We start from the raw sequence: 22,531 nt of genomic DNA on the forward strand, positions 1-22,531 counted from the left end.
TCAAAGTATCATGAAGAGGGGTCTGGTTTGCTAATGTAAACAGTCCCACTACCACCACAAAGGTGGGTAATCCTCTGGCAATTCTTCTAAAAAATTAAATCTGTCTTCATTTTGAGATAACGACAGTTGTCCATTATCATTATACACTCATTATTCGCACTACAGATCCATCACTTCATATTCCTGTTAATAGTAATACGTGTGTCCATGCAGCTGATCTCAGTTCTCTGAAGTACTGTGAACTTTTTTAATATATGGAAACAAAGAAAGTATGTCATTATTAACATAATTTCCCATACCCTTCTGCATATGAATCCATCCCCACAACCATGATTCCTACGGTTTCTATCAAACACTTCTTGGCTTTTGTTTGTTCTCACATTATAAACATGTCTTTTATCCACTGAAGTTTGCATCAGACAATGGACAGCATATACATGTTTTGCATTATTTTATATCTGATTTTCATAGAATGAAAAGCATACAAACAAACAAAAATAACAACACTTTCTAGATGCAGATTCCATTTTGACACTTGAAAAAGCATAATTTGCATCCTAATTATTTAGGTAAATATTGTTCCCATCTCTAACTACATTTAACCTTTACTTTGTAGGTAAGTGTATACAGAAGGTCGTGTACACACAACCTGATTCCATTTTATAACAATACAGTGTTCATGAGCCACTCCAGTCTACTTTATACACTAGACATAGCAATAAGATGGTCCTTATTCAGGTCTTGGATGATCTCCTTCTGGCAAAGGATCAACTGCATTTTGGTCTTATTTGATTGCTCTTCTAGTTTAAACATGGGGAATTATGGCATTCCACTGAACCATGTGTGGGCTAACTGTGGAGCTAAGGGCTGTCCTAAAGTGTTTTTCTTCATAACTTTCAGGGAATACTGAACAAATAATGTGTGGGATTAATACTTATTTTTATCCCATTGTATGTGGGGTTCCACAAAATTCTAGTTTAAATCTTTTGCTGTTCTTTAGGCATATGCTCCCATTAAGAGAATTCATTGGGAGAGAGGTCTTCAGTACCACTGTTACACAATCACAATGCACAGCTTTATCTCTGTCTTCCTCAGAATTAATTGAATATGGCAGATTCCTTAGGTGATAATTTGTAATACATCTAAATATGGATGACTACCACTTATCTGTGGCTGAATTACATTAAAACTAATCTTGCAGCTATTCAAACTGCCCTGAGACTGAAACTGATCTGCTTTCAATCCAACTGCCATTTATAATGCAAATAAGCTGTTACTCATGAAGAAGACTGACAATCCTGATGTGGTGGTTACAGACAGATTGAAGTTCAGGGACTGGATGTAATCTATTACATGAACATCTTGATTCCACCTAAGAGACATATCTCATATTGAGCAGCTTCTTCTGTTTTTAATTTCTCCAAGTCTTTTGGGTTTCTAACACCATGATGGGAATGGACCTCATTCCTAAGTCAAAGTACGATTAAAGTTCATGAGGCATTGTTTCACTCTTTGATGTCAGCCAAAAGTGCTCTTCGCAGCACCTGCAATATGCCCAGTAATGACTCCTTCTGCAATTCGTACAGTGTTACATGAATTGGCAACATATTTAAATACAATTGTAAATTATTTTTTATAAGACCCGTTGCTCCTACTACTATTGGAACTGCCTAGGTATCCTTCTTCCACATGGCTCTCGTTTATGCCTGCTGATCCAGGTATTTTTTGACTTTGTTATCCTTTCTAAGCAAGAAACTGTAGTCACTGGGTGTGGGGATTTCAATGAGCAAAGCTACTTTTGCCTTCCTTTCTTCGACCACTATATCCAGTTTTCTAGCATCTATCTTTTGAACTGTTGGTATTGGGTGATCCCATGTGATATAAACTTCATAATTTTCTATGATTCTTTGTGGCTCATGTTTCCAGTGTTTTTCAACCACTTCGATACCATAAAGTTAGCACAATCTCCAGTGTAACAGTCTTGCCACATTATTATGCCTTTCCGTATACAGTCCCTCTGCCATTAGCGCATCACACCCAGCGACAACATGTGTGACTGTTTCCAATTCGGTTTTACAAAACCTACATATGTCTGTTTCTCCCACATGTTCAATGGACTTTGTAAACCAACGTGTACATAGCCCACTGTCTTGGGCTGCCAATATTAACCTTTCATTTCTTGGTTTGAATTCGCCTCTCCTTAACCATTCCTGCATTTGTTCTTGATCAACATGAGGCTCTTCTAGAAGTTTTCTATACTTGCAACTATATTTAGGCTTTTTCCACATTTTTTGCCTTCTCGTCTGGTCCTTCACCTTACATTCTTTCTTTTGTTTTTGGCACATTCAGTTGCTGCCTGGTTTTTATCCACTTCTGGCTTGATTTCTATTCCTGCTTGACGTTGATATGCTTCTGCTAAATTAAGCAGAGACATCATCTTAGATTTATTCTCCTCATGTATCAAAACTTTCACTACATTTAGATCTTGTGAGGTCAGTAGATATGTGTGGAATCCCACGATTGCAGATGTATACATGTAATCAATTTCAAGGAGGCCCATCCCTCCTTCGGAACGGGGAATATATAATCTTGGTATACATTGATTTTTATAAATCATTTGGTGAGCATGAAGCATCCTTCTTGTTTTAATATCCAATCTGTCCAACACTTTTTGGGGCCAGTCAATCAATCCAAAACTATAAGTTAGGACAAGGAAGAGCAAACTGATTTATAGCTTGGATCTTGTTCCTAGATGTCAGTGCTGTTCTCAGGATTAATTTAAGTCTTCTAAAGTATTCCTTACTGAGTTTTATTCACATTTGTTCATGTTTTATTGCTGATCCTTCATCAACTCCCAAGTATTTATATACTCCCATTTGCTCAGGTTCTTTTATATCACATTCTTGTCCCAAACTGATGTTTTCCTGGTGCTGCAGTTTTCCTTTTTTAAAGGTTGCTTTTGCACATTTATCAAAACCAAATGACATTCCAATATCATCTGAAAAACTTTTGACAACCTGCAGCTGTGCTTTCAATTCCTCATCTGATGAGCTATACAGTTTTAAATCATCGAGAAAGAGAAGATGAGAAGCCATTAGACTTTGTTGTTTTCTAGGAGCCAAATTGTAGCCATGGCCTAAGCTGTTAAGTAAACAGCTTAATGGATTAATGGCAAGGCAAAATAGCAACAATGACAGAGAGTCACCATGGAATATCCCCATTTGGATTTTTATCCCTGGGATAATAATCTGTCCCTTATCATGGCTTAATTGCAAAGTGGTCTGCCATTGTTTCTTGGTTACTGTAATGTAGTCAATCAATGTAGGGTGTATCTTATACATTTTTAAGCACTCTTTTATCCGTGAATGTGGGATACTGTCAGATGCTTTTTTATAGTCAATCCATGCCATACTTAGATTCTTCCCCTTTTTACAGTTCTCCAGTATAACTTTAACAACAAATGATCCTTTGTTTCATATGGCTTTCTTTTATTGCCGTTTTGTTCTACTGCCATAATTGAGTTTTCTTCTAAATGACTATAAACTCTGTCGCCGTCAATTCCCATGTATAGTTTATACGTCGTTGGAAGACAAGTTATTGGTCTATAATTTTTAGGGTAGCTTGCAGGTTCACTCTTAAGTAAGAGCATTATTTTTCCTGTTGTTAACCAGTGCGGTTTCTGTTTGAGGTGCCCATATAAATAGTTCTAACTCATGGCTAAATCCTCGTGCAAAGATGTTAATAATTTTAGCCAAAAGTTAGGTACTTCCCCCTGTGGATATTTGCATGGTGGTACATGCCCTGGTTTCATCCTGGCTTGATTACTGTAACTCCTTGTATCTGGAGTTGCCTAACAGTGAGCTTTATCACGTGCAGCTACTGCAGAATTATCGTAGCTGCTTGTATTTACCTCCATAGTATTTTGCACCTGCACAGCCTGCATTGGTTGCCAGATCTGTCTCGTATAATCTTTAAAGTTATGATTTTAGTTTATTTAGCCCTTCATGAGATGGGCTCTCATTTCTCAGGGAGCTTATGGGCCCTTTTTGTGTGGATAGAACTTTGCATTCCTCTTTCCTTTGATTATTGGAGGTTTTACAGTAGGGCTAGGGTCTAGTATATGTTCTTTCTGTCAGCAGGCTCTACAACTTTAGAATCTCTTTATACCAGGGAATCATCCATATTTTCTGGATACTAGAGGTCCCTAAAAGACATCACATAGTTTTAAACAGCTATGTGGTTTTATCTATATGTAAGACTTCATTTTACTGTGCACACTTAACACCAATGTTATTTCTGTTTAGAAATGTGATGGTGATTGCATTCAGGTACCTTAATAAATCTGAGCTCAAACTTGAGGCTAAGCACAATATGGCCTACAGTTATTAGACATCCATAGCCATATATCTAACAGATATTGTTGTGGAGACATCTTGTTTTTGAAGAGATTTGGCATGCACAAACTAAATGTTTAAAGCTAATAAGTCTTAATGATTATTTGTGTTGAAACCCATATGTGAAATATGAGTTTAAATCAAGTTGATGCTGTCCGTTCATAAGATCATGTAAACATAAAACCTCTAACCTTTTATTATTTGTAAGTGATCTGACCCATTTAATTCAATGTAGTTTAATCATAACTGATTACAGGTGTGCACATATTAATTATACACTTCATACTCAAATGTTGATTTATGGCCTATGCTTCCAGAAATTATACCCTAGAGGATGCAAAATCATCTGAAATACTTATTTGAACAATGTGACTTTTTTGTGTGCTGAAATAAGTAATTTCAGGAAGAAAGTTTTGCTATATTTTTGTTTATAAATTTATTTGCATTTGTTTAACAGGATTGCATGACCAGACTGTTATTTATTTTCAAAAGAGGCCCAAGAAGATAAGCTGCATAATAAAATAAAAGATAAGTATGATGAAAATAAATATGTATGCAAACAGAAAAAGAGTATATAACCACAAAATTAAATACGTGGATAAGAAGGAATAACATTTATATGTGTATATATATATATATATATATATATATATATACATATATATATATATATATATATATATATATATATATATATATATATATATATATATGCTAATAGGAAGCAGAATATATATGGCATTGTAAATAAAGATAACATAAACAATTAAGTAGTTTCATCAGTATAAATAAATAAATATACAGACAATATAATTTATATATGACATTATGCATATGCACTAAGCTGTTTCATTCTTTGTGATATACAGTGAGGGAAGTTATGAAAAAATAATTAAAGCAACAAAAAGATAAAAATTGGAGAGGAATGAAACAAGATTCCAAGCTATGGAGACACAGGTATAGACAAGACATATCATTATATTTATGAAAAAGATGAGGATATGGAGATATAGTACAAAGAATACATTTTCAGTATATGGAGACAAAGACATATATTTTGGAAAAATAGAAGAAAGATATGAAGGAAACATATGAGAGGAAAATGCAAAGGGCTTGTATTACTGATGATGATGAAAGGAGTTAATTGGGGAGGCAGATTATTTGATTATGCTTTGTGGATAACAATTTGTTTACTAACAATGAAAATTGGATGGACTATTTTATGGCTGTGACAGTATGATACAGCACATAAACAAACCCATTTGATAGACAGCTTTGTTTAGCCATTTTATGGATTTTTAAGGTTTGGTTCCCTACATCATTTGCGACTGATTTCCAGTATTTATGAATATATGCATGTATGTATGTATGTATGTATGTATGCATTTCTGACACTAAAATCTTGGTTATCTTAGTAAATTATCTTTTTTTACTAGGTTACGTACAGCAGAACATCCTTCTAGTCTATTTAGAATGAGATGCCTGCCCTATATTAGTTGAAATATTATCAGTGCATGTTGTAATTCTCAGTAAAGAACAGTTCTGCCACCAATCCTGCTAAAAACTTGAAACTTGAAAACTTTTAATAAAAATAAAACAATGATAAAATAAAACACATGGCTCATAAACCAGATAAGCGCTTTTGGTGTAATACCTTTTTCAAAAGTGAGGATTTGAAAAAGGTATTACACCAAAAGCGCTTATCCGGTTTATGAGCCAGTGTGTTTTATTTTATCATTGTTTTATTTTTATTAAAAGTTTTCAAGTTTCAAGTTTTTAGCAGGATTGGTGGCAGAACCGTTCTTTCTCTGAATTTTGTACTTTGATGTGCTCTGCCTTTGGTGACGCTGCCTACTATTTCTTTTTTGCATGTTATAATTCTAACCAGTATATGTTCTATAGTGCAGTACAGTGTTGGATTCTGTTTGGATCATTTGCCCCAATTTTAGCTATTATGTTTGGCATTGCTCTAGTTTGTGTAGCTAGGCTGGTTGCATATGGTTTATGACAGAAGGCACATAAAACAGAAAGGAGTAGAAGGAAGTGAATTGTTGTTAAGAGAGCATATTCTGCAAGATGTGCCTGGCTTTGAATTGCAGTCCAACTTTTCTATTATGGGTAATACACTAGACAAATGTTACATTGTTGTTAATAATAACTTAGACTGGTTTGGACTGATTTACTTGTTCAATGATGCTGTTATTGTATGAAGGATGTTTTATTTTATGTTATTTATTTAATTTTTCTTGTATTGAGATAGAAAAAAAGATAATCAATGTATTTATTTATTATTTTCTAATCTTCTAGCAACTATGACTCTTTGTACCAATTTTCTGGAGAGAAAAAAGTTTTTCTTTTTGTGAGTGTTAAGTATTATGGGTGGTCTATAGAAGATGCAGAATATATTAATGTTAAATCATCTGCATAGCAACTATTATTTCTATGGAAGTATGCATTTCATTTATGAAGATCTTAAATGGCACAGAGTTGAGCCTTGTAAGACCCCCACACATATAGGCAGAAATGAAGATTTGCAGTTTTCCCAGTGTCTATGCCGTGTTAACTGGGTGAGGCAGTTAACTATGTTATTGTACAGAATATAAAAGGTTATGACTGAGTCACAGAACATAACAAATTTGTTAATGTGTTTGAGAAAAGTATTCAACAAATATACCTCAAATGCAAGGCTCAAGAGGTGAGTTTCTTGAATGTAGTTTGAGAACACATTAACGGTTATGATTTTTTTTGTTTTGTTTTGTTTTTTTTTTGGGGGGGGGGTTTGTAGCACATGGATCTTTAGCTGCCTCCATGTTCATAGGTTCATAGGTTCATACTAGGCTATCTGCCCGAGGGCATTTACAAGCCTAGCCCATAGTTTTGTGGCTTACGCCACCCCTTTAGTATGGGGAACTATACCCATTATTTTGCTGTGCCTCTGTCGAGCAGTGACACTGAGGTAATGTACTGCAAGTTAGGGAAAACTAAAGAAAAAAAATAATGTTTTACTGTGCTGAAAGCTATAACAGGCTTAATACCTCCACCAAAACAGCATCCAGAAGCTGAATGTGCCTCTGATGGATTAATAGCTTTAAAAATCTATTAAACATTTAAATCTGCCAGTTTTGTGTAGCACTGTAAAGTGTTTTGCAGCTTCTAAAGCTGTTACTTTTTCCTGGTTTTCTTCCATGGTGGATGCTGCATGTGCTCTATTATCAGACTATAGCATTATAGCTCTAAAAGATGCATAAAACAATGTTTTTTATAGATTCACAAGTGTAATCGGCATTCTTTGTGTACTAACTTATCATTATTAAGGTTTACTGAAAATATAACTTATTTGTAGGGCATGGATTGACATGCATATGCTCCAATAGCAGGAAAAAATACATTTGTAAAGCATGACTCTAGAATGAGAACTAATCGTAAAAGTGCTCAGGAAAGTATCTAATGATTGTTAGGGTGTGAGTATAGGATGTTTTTCTGTGGAATCTGATACCGTTCCCATGCAAATGTCACCTGTATGTGGGCTGTTTACTGGTGCAGTGGCATGTAATGTGTTTGGCATGTGTAGTGTGGTGTCAGCACCACACTGTGCAGTGCTCTCCATGCTGACCATTTCCATGCATCCTACCCAGAGTCTGCAGGGCTTTTATCCATAACTGATGGCCTGTTATGTGGTCTTGTTGATTAGGCAACAGGAGACAGGGATAGCATGGATCCTGCTTACAAAGCTCTTTGGACCAGTGGTGGCGTGATGCAGACCACCCATATTACCTTACAGCACACCAGACAATGCATAATGTATGGTAATGAGTGATATGTTGAGCCTGTGAAACATATTATCAGTGTGTGTGAGGCAGGTAATATTTGTCTGCACAGCTGGAGAAGTAAAGTCTCCTGTTCCTTTTTCACCTATAGTTATATCTCTGACCAACACTCATTTCACATGTTCTGTTGTCCATCCCATTAATTGTTCGGTGTAGACTCTGTCCTGTAAGGTGTTCCCACATAACTAGCTAAATTGCCTCCAGTTACAGCTGTGTGCACCATATCATGGCCCTTGGTCAGTCACCTGCATGCACAACCAGTGTCCAAGTCTTGATGCATCCTTAGATGTACATGTTGTGGCTCCTGCTGCATACATTTTACAAAGTCCAGGTATGGTCTTACTGGCCTTGATGTTATTATGCATATCATACTGAACAATAGACACTGCTGTCCTGGCTACAGCCCAGTTTAGCATTCTACAACATGGGCACTGATATGTCCACAGGTAACATCATGGTACTTCCTGTACCGTTTTGTGGAAGCATCACCTATGGGATGTGAGAGGAGTGACAGACTACACATATGTGCATGCATAGAATACCAAAGCACATGTGCAGTAGCTCCCACTCACCTGCTAGTGTGTCCAGCATGGAAGTTCATAGAGTGGTGGATGCAGTGACACGGCTGCCTGCCCACTTCTGTGAGTTGTCCTGCTGGTCATGCATTTCCTGTCATTTAAAGGATTTATATGACCACCTATTATATGGATATAGTGCTGGACTATGTAAATACTCAATGCTATTCCACTTACCTAGTGGAAGTAGTGCTCCCCCAACATGCCCCCCCCAAAAAAAATTCAGTGCACCAATGCCTCTAGTAAATGGGTCACAAACATCTCATCTGGGCCACATGTCATTGATCTCCTACTCTGCTCAACAGGCATAGTTCCTGGGCCTTATTCCTCATCATATGGCTCATGTTGCTGACTTTCCTGTGACTTTTGAACATACACTCAGTATGGCCTCTGGTGGCATTACTGTCTGCCAGAACCACCATGTGCCACCTATCCTATACATCTCTATTCTTTCATATTGCAGTAGGAATGATTATCAGTGTGAATGGCATTTAGGAGGACCTCACTGTCTTCTTTAGTGAAATTATTCTTTCTGTTCTGAGTACCCACCTTGCCACACCTGATACAAAGGTCTATAACAACAACAAAAGTTATGGATAGGTATGCAAAAGATGGATGGCATACAAAGGTGGCCAATCAGAAATGGTTCTTACAAAGCTGCCCAATAGCATAGAGACAGTGCATCCTTTCATGTCTCTGACTAGCCAAGTCTGGATGTGGACTCTAATACTGGTAGAGCTGGACAGAGGGAATAGGATTAAGTGGCCAGTGGTCATTTCTCCTCTTACTAGGAAGGCTTACTGGGGTTTGTGACCAGTCATCATCTGCATGACGCTCCATGGGGTCAGAGTCTGTGAATGTATCATCCCCCAGGGCTATATGTCAGTTGCAAAACAGGCTAAGTCTCTGAGGAGTCAGGGGACCCATCCAGTGAAGGATTATATCTGGAAGTACTCAACAAGAAGTAACTGAGGAATCTGTGGTGCAACAGACATGGACCTTTGGGGTAAAATCTGTGAGCTCCATGAGTTTCAGTGGGTGGGAATTAAAAAAGTGCTACTTACAACATCATGTGACCAAGTCATTTCTTCAAGCTTAGTTTTATGTCATGGTACAACAGTATTTATCTAGGAGACCACTCTGCTGCCATAGACTGCACTCTTGTGGCAATAACGGCTCTACCTGGCCCACAACCATATAAAGTAAACTGACTTGTTGTCAGGTTGGGGAGAGAGGGTATTTATTCCTATCTTCCTTTTTAAAACTCTAAAACTCTAAAAACATAAGGTATGTTTCTCGGGGGGGAGGCAGAAAGTGCAACACATAAAAATTGTACTGTATTTCTTCAATTTTTTTTTTTTTTTTTGCTGGTTGCTTGAGAGTGCGGGTTGCTTGAGTTCCAGTTAACTTAGAGTTTACTGTAGTTATATTAGTAGAAAAGGCTAGAATTCCATGAACTGCCAAGTAAGTTGTAGGTGCACAGGGCATTATTTCCAATGTGTGTATGTATGGAGCTTTGATAGTTCACATGATTGCCATATACAGCATATGTTAGAACTCTGTAGTCATATTCAGTATGGTGATTTCCCACATGGCTATCTGGCTGGCAAGTGTTAACATAAAAACAAATTATGACAGTATGCATATAGTCATCCCCCCCAAAAAAAATGTTATGCTGTGTTTTGCAAGTGATGCTGGCTACTTTGTTAAACACTGTTTCCCAACTTTACAGCAAAGGGATTCTGGTTCTTGTTTGCCTGTATTGCATGAAGACAAATTCAAAAGAGGGATCTAACAAAAATGTTTGGGGTATCTTTAGAGTTTTAATTGGGAAATAGGAAATACACCCCGGGGATCACTTCTGTGTCTCTGCTGGACAGTGGCACAGGAAAATAACTTTCTTGGGTGGCGTAAGCTATGGTACCTTGCTGGCTAGGCTTACGTAGGCCCTTGGGCCGATAGCCTAGTACCTACCTATGAACCTATGAACCTATGAACACATGAAGACCCTTCCATAGCTAATATTTAAAGATCCAGATGACATTCCAACCATGTTTACAAATTTGAAGAAGACCATTTCATGTGAAACCAAGGCTCTGCTGCAATGGTTTTTATCCTAGTACATGCTTAAAAGGCAAGAAAATATGCCCAACATGTAGTTAAAGTGCAGAAACCCCACTCCCCATGCTCACCAAAGTATGTGAAGAACTAGCTGAACTTAGATTGTCTGAAACACCCAAAACAAAGCTTAGCATCACAATTTCTATACTTTCCAGGCATCAGATATATCTGAGGAATTGATTCAAGCTACTGTATTAGGTACAAAACAGGACAGACAGACCCCATCAGATAATTTACCCTGAGATGGCTACATTCACATTTCGGCATGGATGATATCTGGGCATGATCCTTTTGATTAAATATCATTACAGCTCTTTTGGCTTTGTTCGAACAATTGCTTGCAATATGGCACTGTGGCTTTCACTGAGCTGAAATTAATATGCTAGTTTAATATGTTATATTAAGCATTGTGATTTACATGTGTCTTGGTAAAGGCTTTGACCATGTCATAGTCACACTGCTGAGATCACCAGGTTTCAACATCTCCCAACACAGAACCACAGCCCCTCATGCCCGTTACAGAACTCTTTGCACAGTATTTTCTCATATACCACACAATACTTCACACAATGAAATGCATTACATTCGTTTACTGTATATCTCAATATGCAGATAAAATCATTTATGGTATTTTGAGCAACAGGAAAATACAGCCGCAATCTGCAGAGAACAGGCAACTGTATCACAGGATAATAGTCCACAATTAGTTATAATGCAACCACTATTATCTGAAAAAAAATTAATAAAAAAGAACAGTGTAGGATGAAACTGAGCTAATTTCTTTGCATCAATACTGTAGGAAGATTGCTGCAGAGAGAGCAACTGCTCCAAGTGCTAATTTGAAGGGGGCATTGATCAGAATTTGCTACATTAAGAAAAAATACAGAACAGTTTGATAGCTTGTAAACTGTCGATATTTTATACACTTACTGATCCATGCTTAATGGCAACACAGAAAATTTATAAAAATATTTATTAATGTAGAAATGTAATAACTTGTTGCTACCTTTAAACATTATGGCAGTTTTAAATCTTTTACTAAGTAATTGTGATCACTTATAGATAGTGAGCATGCCAAATGGGTATGTTATTTTAGGATGCCAAACTCCTTTGCTACAGCTTTGCTTCACAGTAAAGGTGACTGATAAGTGGAAGTGCTGGAGAAAGTGATTGAAGGTAAGGTAATCATGGGATTTAAGAATACATGGGTTAGATATAATATGATTCTAAGGGTCACAGAAAGAGTATCAAAGTTGTTAAATAAGAACACACAAACCCAGACAAGCAAACCAGGAGTGTCATATAATGTCCAATGATTAGGTTTGTGAGTATACCTTAGGCATCAAAGATCTGAATGGCTGGAGAATTACTTTACTCTCCCAGATAGGAGACAGTGTAGTCTTAATATAAGAAACTACCAGAAGTAGCTAAAATATGGAGAAGGTAAGCCTACAAAATCCGGTCAATATCTTTTGCAGAACAGAACAGTGTAGAAATGTCTGTAGCATGCTTACATCACTATACAACTCTGCAGCTGTTAGATAAAGCAAAGCAGGGACAGTGGGCCTAGCTGCCAGTACTGAATCTGTTTGTGTTAGGCTTTAGGCCTAGATAGACTGCACAGTTAAGTGATACCCAGAGGCTGAACCCAAGCAAATACTAGTGTAACAGACCCACCTAGATAACAAATATGTAACAATAAAATATAACACCATATAAACGTGCCACAAAATGCTAGTATGATGGAAATGAGAAAATATATATATATGTGTATATATATATATATATATATATATATATATATGTGTGTGTGTGTGTGTGTGTATATATATATATATATATATATATATATATATATATATATATATATGTGTGTGTGTGTTTGTGTGTGTGTGTGTGTGTGTGTGTGTGTGTGTGTGTGTGTGTGTGTGTGTGTGTGTGTGTGTGTGTGTGTGTGCCAAGATGTGTCTGTGTTTCTTACTTTGCATTGCCTATTCTCTGTTGTTCTTTTGGTACAGGAATCAAAAATCTGAATGAAACTGTTGACAACATAGATATTGCGACTAGCCTTTTTCCTTGTTTGGAGAATTAGTAAAACTCATCATGGAATTAATTTGCCCAGAAGCTGCCCCTCATCCTACTGTACAAACAATCTGCCACTGTAATCTAATTTGTACCCACCTTACTTTTTTTTCCTCAATAATTTGCCTTCATCATCTCTGTCTACATCACTTTGAGTTATCCCACTACTTTTGAATCCACCCACTTCTGCAGAAGGTTCTTCAATGCATTCTCAGCTTTTAAGATTTTTTTTCTCTGTATCTCAAGCTGGAAATCTTTCTTCATTGCATTCACAGCTTTTAGCATTTCATTTTTATATCTCAAACTGGAAATCATTTTTTTCAGATGTTGCCTCAAAGGTGCAATATCAGTCCATTTTTGTTGTGTATTATTTCTGATTGTTACCACAATTTATGTTTGCTTGTATAAAATATTGATGTCCTGGTTTGTTTTGCTTGCACTCTTTTTAGCAGGATGGAAATATGCACAATAGTGTAATATCATTGGATCTTATTTTGATTAAGCCTTTCCTGTATTCTTACAGTATAATTTTAATTACTTTTTAACCAAGTAAAAACACGAGACAGATGTGCCTGTTTTTCTGGATAACACAGGAGCACTGGTATGGTTGATTAAATGGCTTAGAGTTGCAAATTATGGAAATGGAAACTGAGGGAACCAAACTCAGAACAGGGCAGATATTTAATTAAAGGTTCACATCCTTAACCCTCTAAACATGTGTTCTATAATCCCAGACCATTTAGTTTGTAAAAACAGAAACATCTAAAAGCCTACTAGCTGCTTCAAGGTTACCTGTGTCTCACTTTTCAAGCCATGGAAAGAACGATCCTATTTGACCTCCTGTTTCTTTTCAAAACCAGTGGCTTTACAAACACCCCTAGGAGGGACCTAAATTTACAGCAACAAATAAACAAGACTTCGCTGGAGGGATATGTTATTAACACTCAACATATTCCCAGCCTATGGAATAAGTTACCACCTCAGGTCAAACACAGTACTATTATGTCTGCCTTTAAGGACAGTCTTGGTGATTACATGGGAAGACATAAACTTACAACAGGGTTAGCATGTAATGCCAGACTTAATTTGGGTGGTGAGCATACCTCTCAACTGTACAGATTTTTGCAGAATGTCCAAATTTTGGCCTCATATTTTTGGTCCATTTTTCATAAAATTGTGTTTTTTTTGGCAACTTAGTTGTAAATAAAGACTGAAGTTAAAAAATAATGACAGACATTTGAGTTTCAGACTTCATGTCCATCAGAAAATTCATGCTAATGCAAAACCTGTTATTCTATCAACTTTCTAAGTGTGAAAGAGCAAGATTTAAAAATTGTTCCTATTTTTGAGCCTTTGTCCCACTTTTATGTATGGCTTTATCCAAATTTCTTGTTCTAACAAGCTGAGAGGTATGGCTGGGCACTATTAACTGCTCATCTCATAAAAGGTGGCGAGAACATTTAAGTGTGTATACTTAAATATCTATATGGATAGGCCTGTCATAGTCCCTGCGATCGCTTGCCTAGTACTGTTCTTGTATTTGTGTAGCATTTAATAAATCATCAGTTATTCCCCTGAATACGTCTTCAGGACAATTCATTTTCTGAAATGTTCCCCACAAAAGAAAACAATTAAAGTCAGTCGATCGACAACTACAAATGTTTATCTTTAGTCTGTGTCCATAGCAACAGGAGAGTGCTAAACTCACAGCTGCATTTTGAAATAAAAAAAATCAAGATTGAACCATAAAATATATCTACATAGTGTAAAGAATATAATGAATCATAAGACACCTTTCAATAATGAAAATTTGAAGAAAAAGTTGGTAAAGAAATATAGTCTCTTTGTAGTTTCCACTAAGCTAAGATTGAATGAGATTTAGGACATAATGAGGTACAGGCATACATCAAGTCCCCACTAAATGAAGCCTGAATACTTAACAGCCACCTCCATTAAAAGAGCTGTTTGTCAAATGACCAAAGACATCAACACATACACCACTCATTAAACATACTAGATAGAAGTATTAACAAAAGCATGCTTACTGTTCTTGCTAGTTGCTTGCATGAGCTCTTCTACAGCAATCATTTCTCTTATAGGTTCATAGGTTAATAGGTAGGTACTAGGCTAGTCAAAAAGGTACCCTGGCTTTTGCCACCCAAGAAAATTATTTTCCTGTGCCCCTGTTGAGCAGAAACACAGAGGTGATCCCCATGGTGAATTTCCTATTTCCCATCCAGTCATCAAGATTTTTCTTGAAGAGTGCTAATGAGAAGCTTTGTTTGATATAGATAGGTAGCTTGTTCCAGAGTATGGGAAGTCTCTGGGACAGGAATCTATCCCTCCAGCATGTTCTGTTTATTGTGGTGACAAGGTTTAGGTCCCTAGAGTGTGTAGCTCAGAGGGATTGGGATTTCTTTAAGTGGAGCATGTCCAACAGCTCTGGTTTTGACATAGCTTTGTATGTTTGGCATAGATTGCCTCTGAATAGGCGATATGCAACTCAGTAAAGCTGGAGTTTTTTGAGACGGTCTGCGTAGGGCATCTGTTTGAGCCCAGTAATCCTCTTTGTGCGGTATTTCTGTGGCCTTTCCAGTTGTTGTAGATGTCTTGTGAGGTACACACCAAAAGGGGCATTGTACTCTATAATGGGTCTAATGAGTGACCTCTTTATTCCTGGATGAGAAACCTTTTGTGATGAGGTGTGCCACGTAGAAGGATTTACTGACTACTGCGGCGATGTGATTATCAAAGGTGAGACTACTGTCCACCTGTGTCCCAAGGTATCTTATCACACTTTTGGTGTTAAGTAGACTACCACCTATGTGGTAGCTCATGGGTACAGAGTTTTTACCTAAGGGGATGACAATGCACTTTTTGGCATTGAGCTTGAGGCCATGGCTTTGACACCAGGCATCTGTCTCAGTGAGGCCCTTTTGTAGGATGTCCACATCATTAGGAGTTTCGATTATGGCTCCTAGTTTGCAGTCATCTGCGAACTTCATTAGCCAAAGTCCTTCTTTGTTAGCCTGTACTTCAGAAAAGTAGATACCAAACAGGAGAGGACCCAGGACTGAACCCTGTGGTTCTCCACTTGTCACTGGTCTGAAGTCGGATTTGGAGTCTGCTACTATCACAGTGTGGTTTCTGTCAGTAAGCCAGGTGGCAACCCATCTTGTGACATAGGGATTTATACCTAGTTTAGTGAGTTTATCTATAATTCCAGAGTGGGGGATGGTGTCAAAAGCTTTGGCAAGATCTAGATAGGCTGTGTGAACCACCTTACCCTTGTCTACGGCTTTGGTGACTTAACTCGTAGAGCAAGAAATCTGGAGAAAGCTATAAATAATGAGGGGGAAAAGGCCTAAAATAGGGACAATTTTTTGAATATTGCTCTTATAAACGTACTAGGTTTGCAGAATAACAGGTTTTGCATTAGCATGATTTTTTCTGAATGGCACAAAGTCTGAAACTCAAATATTTGCCATTATTTTCTGACTTCAATCCTTATTGATTTGTCAGAAAACGAAACATTTTAAGAGGAGCAGAGCAAAAATATGAGGCAAAAATCTGGACATTCTGCAAAAACCTGGACAGTTGAGATAGTTGCCTAGGAAAAAGATATGCAAGCACTGATTCATAGAGAAGTCTGATCAAAAGTAATACTTGATGAATGGGACCTTCGATTAGTGAGACTTCTTTCCATTGCCATATAGTTAGCTGTACAGATAACACTGTGAGATGTTCTTCTGTTTCAATATTCTCAATGTGTGAGCATCAGGCAGCATTTCTTTTGTGTCCAGGGTTTGATTTTCTCAGCCTCCATTTGCCTAACCTTCTGACCGAGCAAGTCAATTAACCAGACAGTGCTCTTGAGCTGAGTCTGAAAAAAGTACATGTAGACCACTGCTCTATCCTAATTAACAAATACAAATAAATAAATATAAACATCTGCATAAAGTTTCATAACAAGTATTCTGTGAGGTTGGTTGCTTTTAAGATAGACAGTTACCATTTTACTTGAGTACATATCTGTCATGTTCAATAAACCATTCCATATCACTGTCCCAGTTTATTATGGTGTACAGTAAATCTAAAGATAAGCTCAACAGAAAAGTTTTATTTTCATTAAACATCTTTACCACTCTTTAGTGCTGCACCTAATCAAGAACAGAGATGCCAGCTTAAAAATTCAGAAATATTTGTTTCCAGCTTAAAATATGAAACATTACATTAGTTATTTGGGGTCTGTTCTCATTACATCTGAGGTGAAATTCTGGTCAGTGTTCTGTTTTTAAGTGAGAACATCAAAACTTTTCTTATGAAAAAATGTAATAACACCTTACAATCCTATATTTGAGGAAGACTTTGCATCCCTATGACTAGAGTATTTATATACAAGAAATTACAATATAGATTTCAGTTTATTTGTTCATAGAATGATAGGTTCATAGATGTTTACTAGGCTATTGATCTGTGAGGATCTTAAGAAGCCTAGCACTGGATTCCCATGACAGTGCCTCACAAGTATACATTAGGTACTTGTATGTTTCCAATATCCATTCATGCAATTTATGTTTGAATACAGCAAGTATTTTGTTTTATATAGAGGGGAAGCCAATTCCACAGAAGGAGTCTTCTTTGTGATACAAACCTATCACTCCAGCATGTTCTGTTAATCTTGCAAAAGAGACTGAGATCTCTTAAGCAAGTGTCTATGATACCATTAGGCTTGTTAATGTGTAATAGGTCTGAAAAGCGGGGTCTGTTGAAGCTCTATACACAACACAGAGGTTGCTCTTTCAGTAGTCTGTAGTTTTTTTATGATTTAGGACACTGATTTTTTCAGTAAGGAAAAGTTGTATTGATTCCAGCTATGGCAAGTGTTTGGACAGCTATATACTTCCTGAAAGGGGTATTATACTCAATGACTGGCCTAATGAATGCTGAGTAAAGAGAAACAGTAATGTTCCCCAATCTGGCACCGTACCCTTCAATATAAACTGTGTGATGTGAAAGGACTCCTTATAATAGTGGGCATGTGGTGATCAAAAGACAATTAATTGTCAGTTCTTTGATCTCTAAGAAGATCATTTTTTGGGGGATGTTTTCAGTGTAGTAGTTACAAAGGTTGTCATGTTTACCAAAGGATATGATTTTACAGTTCCTGACATTTTGTTTCAGTCCATGGTTCTAGTACCAGTTATTTGTTTGGATAAGCCCTCTTGTAGGATAATGGTGTCCACTAGGGAGTTTATGAAGGTACTAAGTTTGCAGTCATCTGAAAACTTGGTCATCTACAATCATTTAACATTAGCTTTGACCTCTGAGAAGCAAATGTGAAAGAGAAGTGTCCCAAGGATTGAACCCTGGGGTACGCCACTAGTGACAGGTCTTTTGGAGAGTAAAGGCCACTCACTCTTACTTCCTGTGTTCTATTTGTGAACCAGTGTCCCACTCATTCTTATTTCCTGTGTTCTATTTGTGAGCCAGTGTCCCACTCACTCTTACTTTCTGGGTTCAATTCGTGAACCAGTGTCCCACTCACTCTTACTTCCTGGGTTCTATTTGTGAACATGATTCATGGAGGGTAACATCTAGCTGGGAAAGTTTTTCTATGATGCCTGAATTTGAGATGGTGTTGAATACCTTTGCAAGGTCCAGCCAGGCAGTGGGTGCACTGATTTATCCTTGTCCATTGCCTCAATGCTTCAATGACTTTTTCAAAGAGGTCAACGAGGTAAATAGGCAGGACTTGCTCTTGATCAATCTAAACTGGGTTTGGTTGAGTGTCTGTAGGTCAATTAAGCCCATAGTTCATAGGTTATCAATGGTCCAGCTGCCCTTGCAGGCCATTTTAAGCCTAGCCAATTTTTCCAACCTAAAGGTAAGAATATGGTGGAACAAAATTATGTGGTGCTTAATAGCTTGTTTTGTGACTTAATTAGCTAAGATACTCTCAAAAATTATTTCAAGAAAAAAAACAGTGTTTTGCTGATTACAAAATTAAAGTATATGATCCTACAAGAGGGGGTTATCTCAAAGAAATAACTGGTACCAGAACCATGTGTGATGATGTGAGGTAGTGCCATTTGTGCTAGGGGGAGTAGGGCAGTGCATGTGCAGCATATGCCAGCACAGCTAGCTGGAGTTTTGTAAGGAATTATATGTCATATGAATATCAAATGGATTTGTGCAGATGCTTGTGTTAAAAATGTTAAAAATGTATTTGTAAAGCTGCCTGTGTTAAAAATGTATCAATAGTGGGTCCTGCTGGACAGAAAAGAAATATATGTTTATGTCAGGCTGTATTGTTGTAACTGCTGAAACATATATATTTTAAAAGAGGATACTGGAAGAGAAGGGATTAAGCTCAGCCCAGCTAACCTTAAGAAAAATAGCCTGAAATTAAATAACTTGGTTTAGGCCATAAAGATTCTATCTCATAGGTCTGAAAGCAGCCAGAGATGCAATGAGTGTGAAAAGCTTTTCTGCAGGAAGGGTGGAAATGCTGAAATAGTTTTATAGCTTCCATATGCTGTATTACGCTTTAGTAAAATTCTATGTGTGTATTGTGATGCATCTGTACCAAATCCTGGCACAGTATCTAGTGAGGGAGTAGTGTGGAAACCACAGTGTCAGGTGATCAGATGGGATGTCATCCTGTAGCCAGCACAGAAATTGTATTTAGACACTTGTGAGAGATGTGTCATTAGCACTCAACACTTTGTTATTAGACCTGATAAAAGACACTCTTCTAACTTCATCATGCCTTTCTCTAGCCGGTAAGTATGGAACAGTGATTCTTCAGTCATTTAGGAAAATATAGTGAGATTAGTTAAATATTGTTTTTCTATATCTGAGTCTTTCCACCTGCGTTGTTTTTATATTTCTTGTGATTGAAACTCTGGTGTTTATTGGGAATATATATTCAGTATTTTCATGTTTTTCTTTTACTATTTATTATTAAATAAATCTAAACATTTCAGTGTGGCTGGTCTTTTAGAAAATATTTTAACTTTTGAGAGTACTTGCATTTATTTAGTGGCATTGTAGCTCCATGCTCCTGAAAGTCTTGTTGCTTGGAAAGGCTATCATTTGTATAAGTATTAATTTTACTAAGAGTAATTGGGTACCCTGGCAAGAGCCTTAGAGTAGCTGTCTTTGTGGGTGTTCTAGAGGCAGTGTATCTGCCTTATAGTCTGGATGGATGTGGAAAAGCAGATAAGCTGTGCCAGCCTTTCCCAGGTGTGTGTGTGTGTGTGTGTGTGTGTGTGTGTGTGTGTGTGTGTGTGTGTGTGTGTGTGTGTGTGAAAACCAAATCTCAAAGAGAGTGTGGGTGTGTCAGCTACTTTGAACAGGGACACCGAGAGCACTGATTTCACAGAGAGGGTGGTGGAGGACTTGACTTGGAACACCCAGCTAAGGACTTAACTCTATAGCTGTGTCAGTGGGGAGTCTTATTTGGGGCCTGGAGAAAAATCCAGCCCCAGGACTGGATTGTGCATTCCCTGTGGGCTCTTAAGGGAAACTGTACTTGGTACAGAGAGCTGCATCTGAAAATACTGCGTGTGTCTATTTTCTTTCTCAGTGGACATTCCCCACCAGTGTCAGTGGTGAGGATTGAGGCTCCTTGATCACCGGCACAGAGGAGGGACGTCACACTATGAACCAAAATAAAATGTCAGGAAATGTATAATCATGCCTTATGTCTGTGAGGTAAACACCTTAACCAGTAAGCCAAACCTAAACCCCTGTTTATTAGTTCCATAATGATCTTTTCCATATCCTTGCAGATGACGCTGGTCAGGCTTATGAGTCTGGAATTACCCAGGCCTGTTGTAGCCCCATCTTTATGCAAGGGAACGACTGTTGCTGTTCTCCAGTTATCTGACACAAAGGCTGTCTTAAGGTAATAATGATGAATAACCTCTGTAGGGGGTCTGAAAATTCATGTTTCAGGCTAATGTTCTTGGCCTTAGATACTGCCTTCAGAACTTGTTATTGGTAAATTTTAGAAGAAGAGTAGATGTGGGCATTTGATATGAGAATATTGGAGGGAAGGGGTCAGGTGAAGCTGGAAGTGAATTTGTCTGCTAGTAGAGTGGCTAAATCATGTGGGTCTGAGTTTGAGATGCCATTTACTATTTGCAGTGTACAGTCCTGGACATTGTTTTTGAGCTTTCTAAGATAGTCAAAGAAGTCTTTGTGATTATTTTTTGTCATTGTAGCTATTTTTTACCTCATATCTGGATTTGGTTGATTTGATCAGGATTCAAAGTTCTTTGTTTATTTTAACAAGGGCATTTTTGGCTTCCAGAGTGTTAGATTTATTTTTGTGCATGAGTTTTTTTTTGTATGTTTTATTAAAGCTCCTAACACCGAGCAACAATACTTTAATGCTCTCCTTATTCTGTTTAGTTATGTAAGAAGTTTTAAAAAAACTGAATTTTCCTAAAAATGGCACAATGGGGTGGGCAAAGTTTTAGCCATTATACACGAGCCTTGGTGGGAGAGATGCAGGCCATTGCTGGCAAAGCAGTTTGAACTGTGTGCCATCTCTTCTCAGGCTGATAACCCCTCAGAATGACACCAGAATCTAATCCAATTATTGAAGTCAATTATCTTTTGATTGTATTGTTTCATTATTCTTGGTGATGGTAGAATACAACTCAAGCCTAGGTTCACACCTACCTCAGACACATATTCTGAGAGCTCCTTTGTGCCTCTCTTCATATAGTGCAGGGAGGTATGTCTCAAGTCATTTAGACTCACATGTACAATGACTGCACCATATGTGTACTTGTGGTGCAGGGACCTGAGTGCTTGTATGATGTGGTGAATCATGGCAACTGAGAGGCAACTGACCATGACCTTCTCTTTGCACAGCCTAGTGAGTGGTGCATTGGTATGTATCACTATGGAGTCACCTGTGCTGGGGATATTTGTATGTTTGGGTGTTTGCTTCATGGTCTTTTGGACCGAGTCTATGTGACTCGTAGATGTATGTTTTATGGTGGGATCTGACGGTGATGTGTGTGTGACATTGCTGAAGCTAGTTGTTTCTTGAGTTACATTTGGAGGCCTCTTTCATTTAGGTAGGTTACTTTTGAGACCCTCAGCATATGTAGGTCTATGTGTTTGGTCTGAGTATTTGAAACTGGCTTAGTGCGGAGATGTGTGGTGCTGACAACATTGTTACTCATAGTGACTTTGTGTGAGAGCTTTTCCTCCAATAGCATTATTTAAGTATATCTCTCACACACTGTGGCAGCTTGTTTAAGTAATAGGTGGTTGTCAGTGAACATGAGAAAATAGCTACATTATCTCAGGATGTCCATTTCAACCAAGCTGGAAAGTGCAGATCCATGGTTCCACTTGCTTTTTACTGTGGGCTGAAGGGGGGGGGGGGACTAGTGCCCAAGAGATTAGGGTTGCTTGACTAGAGTGTTGTCTGACAAAGATGAACAATAGGAAGAAACCATTTCACTCAGCTAATGGCTATTAAGTATGCTCAGAATTTTTGGAGTGG

At 37.6% G+C, this 22,531-nt stretch overlaps 1 protein-coding gene across 1 annotated transcript in view; it reads right to left on the reverse strand.

Annotated features, from left to right (window-relative positions):
• Nucleotides 1–15,087, reverse strand: part of LOC122787937 (uroplakin-3b-like) — a 126,773-nt gene extending 111,686 nt beyond the window's left edge. Inside the window, exon 1 of the mRNA XM_044054864.1 lies at nucleotides 15,045–15,087. Coding sequence (XP_043910799.1) covers nucleotides 15,045–15,087 — 43 coding nt within the window. The remainder of the gene's footprint in view (nucleotides 1–15,044) is intronic.
• Nucleotides 15,088–22,531: the final 7,444 nt, after the last annotated feature.

This window comes from Protopterus annectens, chromosome 13.part0, assembly GCF_019279795.1.
Source record: "Protopterus annectens isolate FY-2018-M chromosome 13.part0, PAN1.0, whole genome shotgun sequence".
Taxonomy (NCBI): Eukaryota; Metazoa; Chordata; order Ceratodontiformes; family Protopteridae; genus Protopterus; species Protopterus annectens.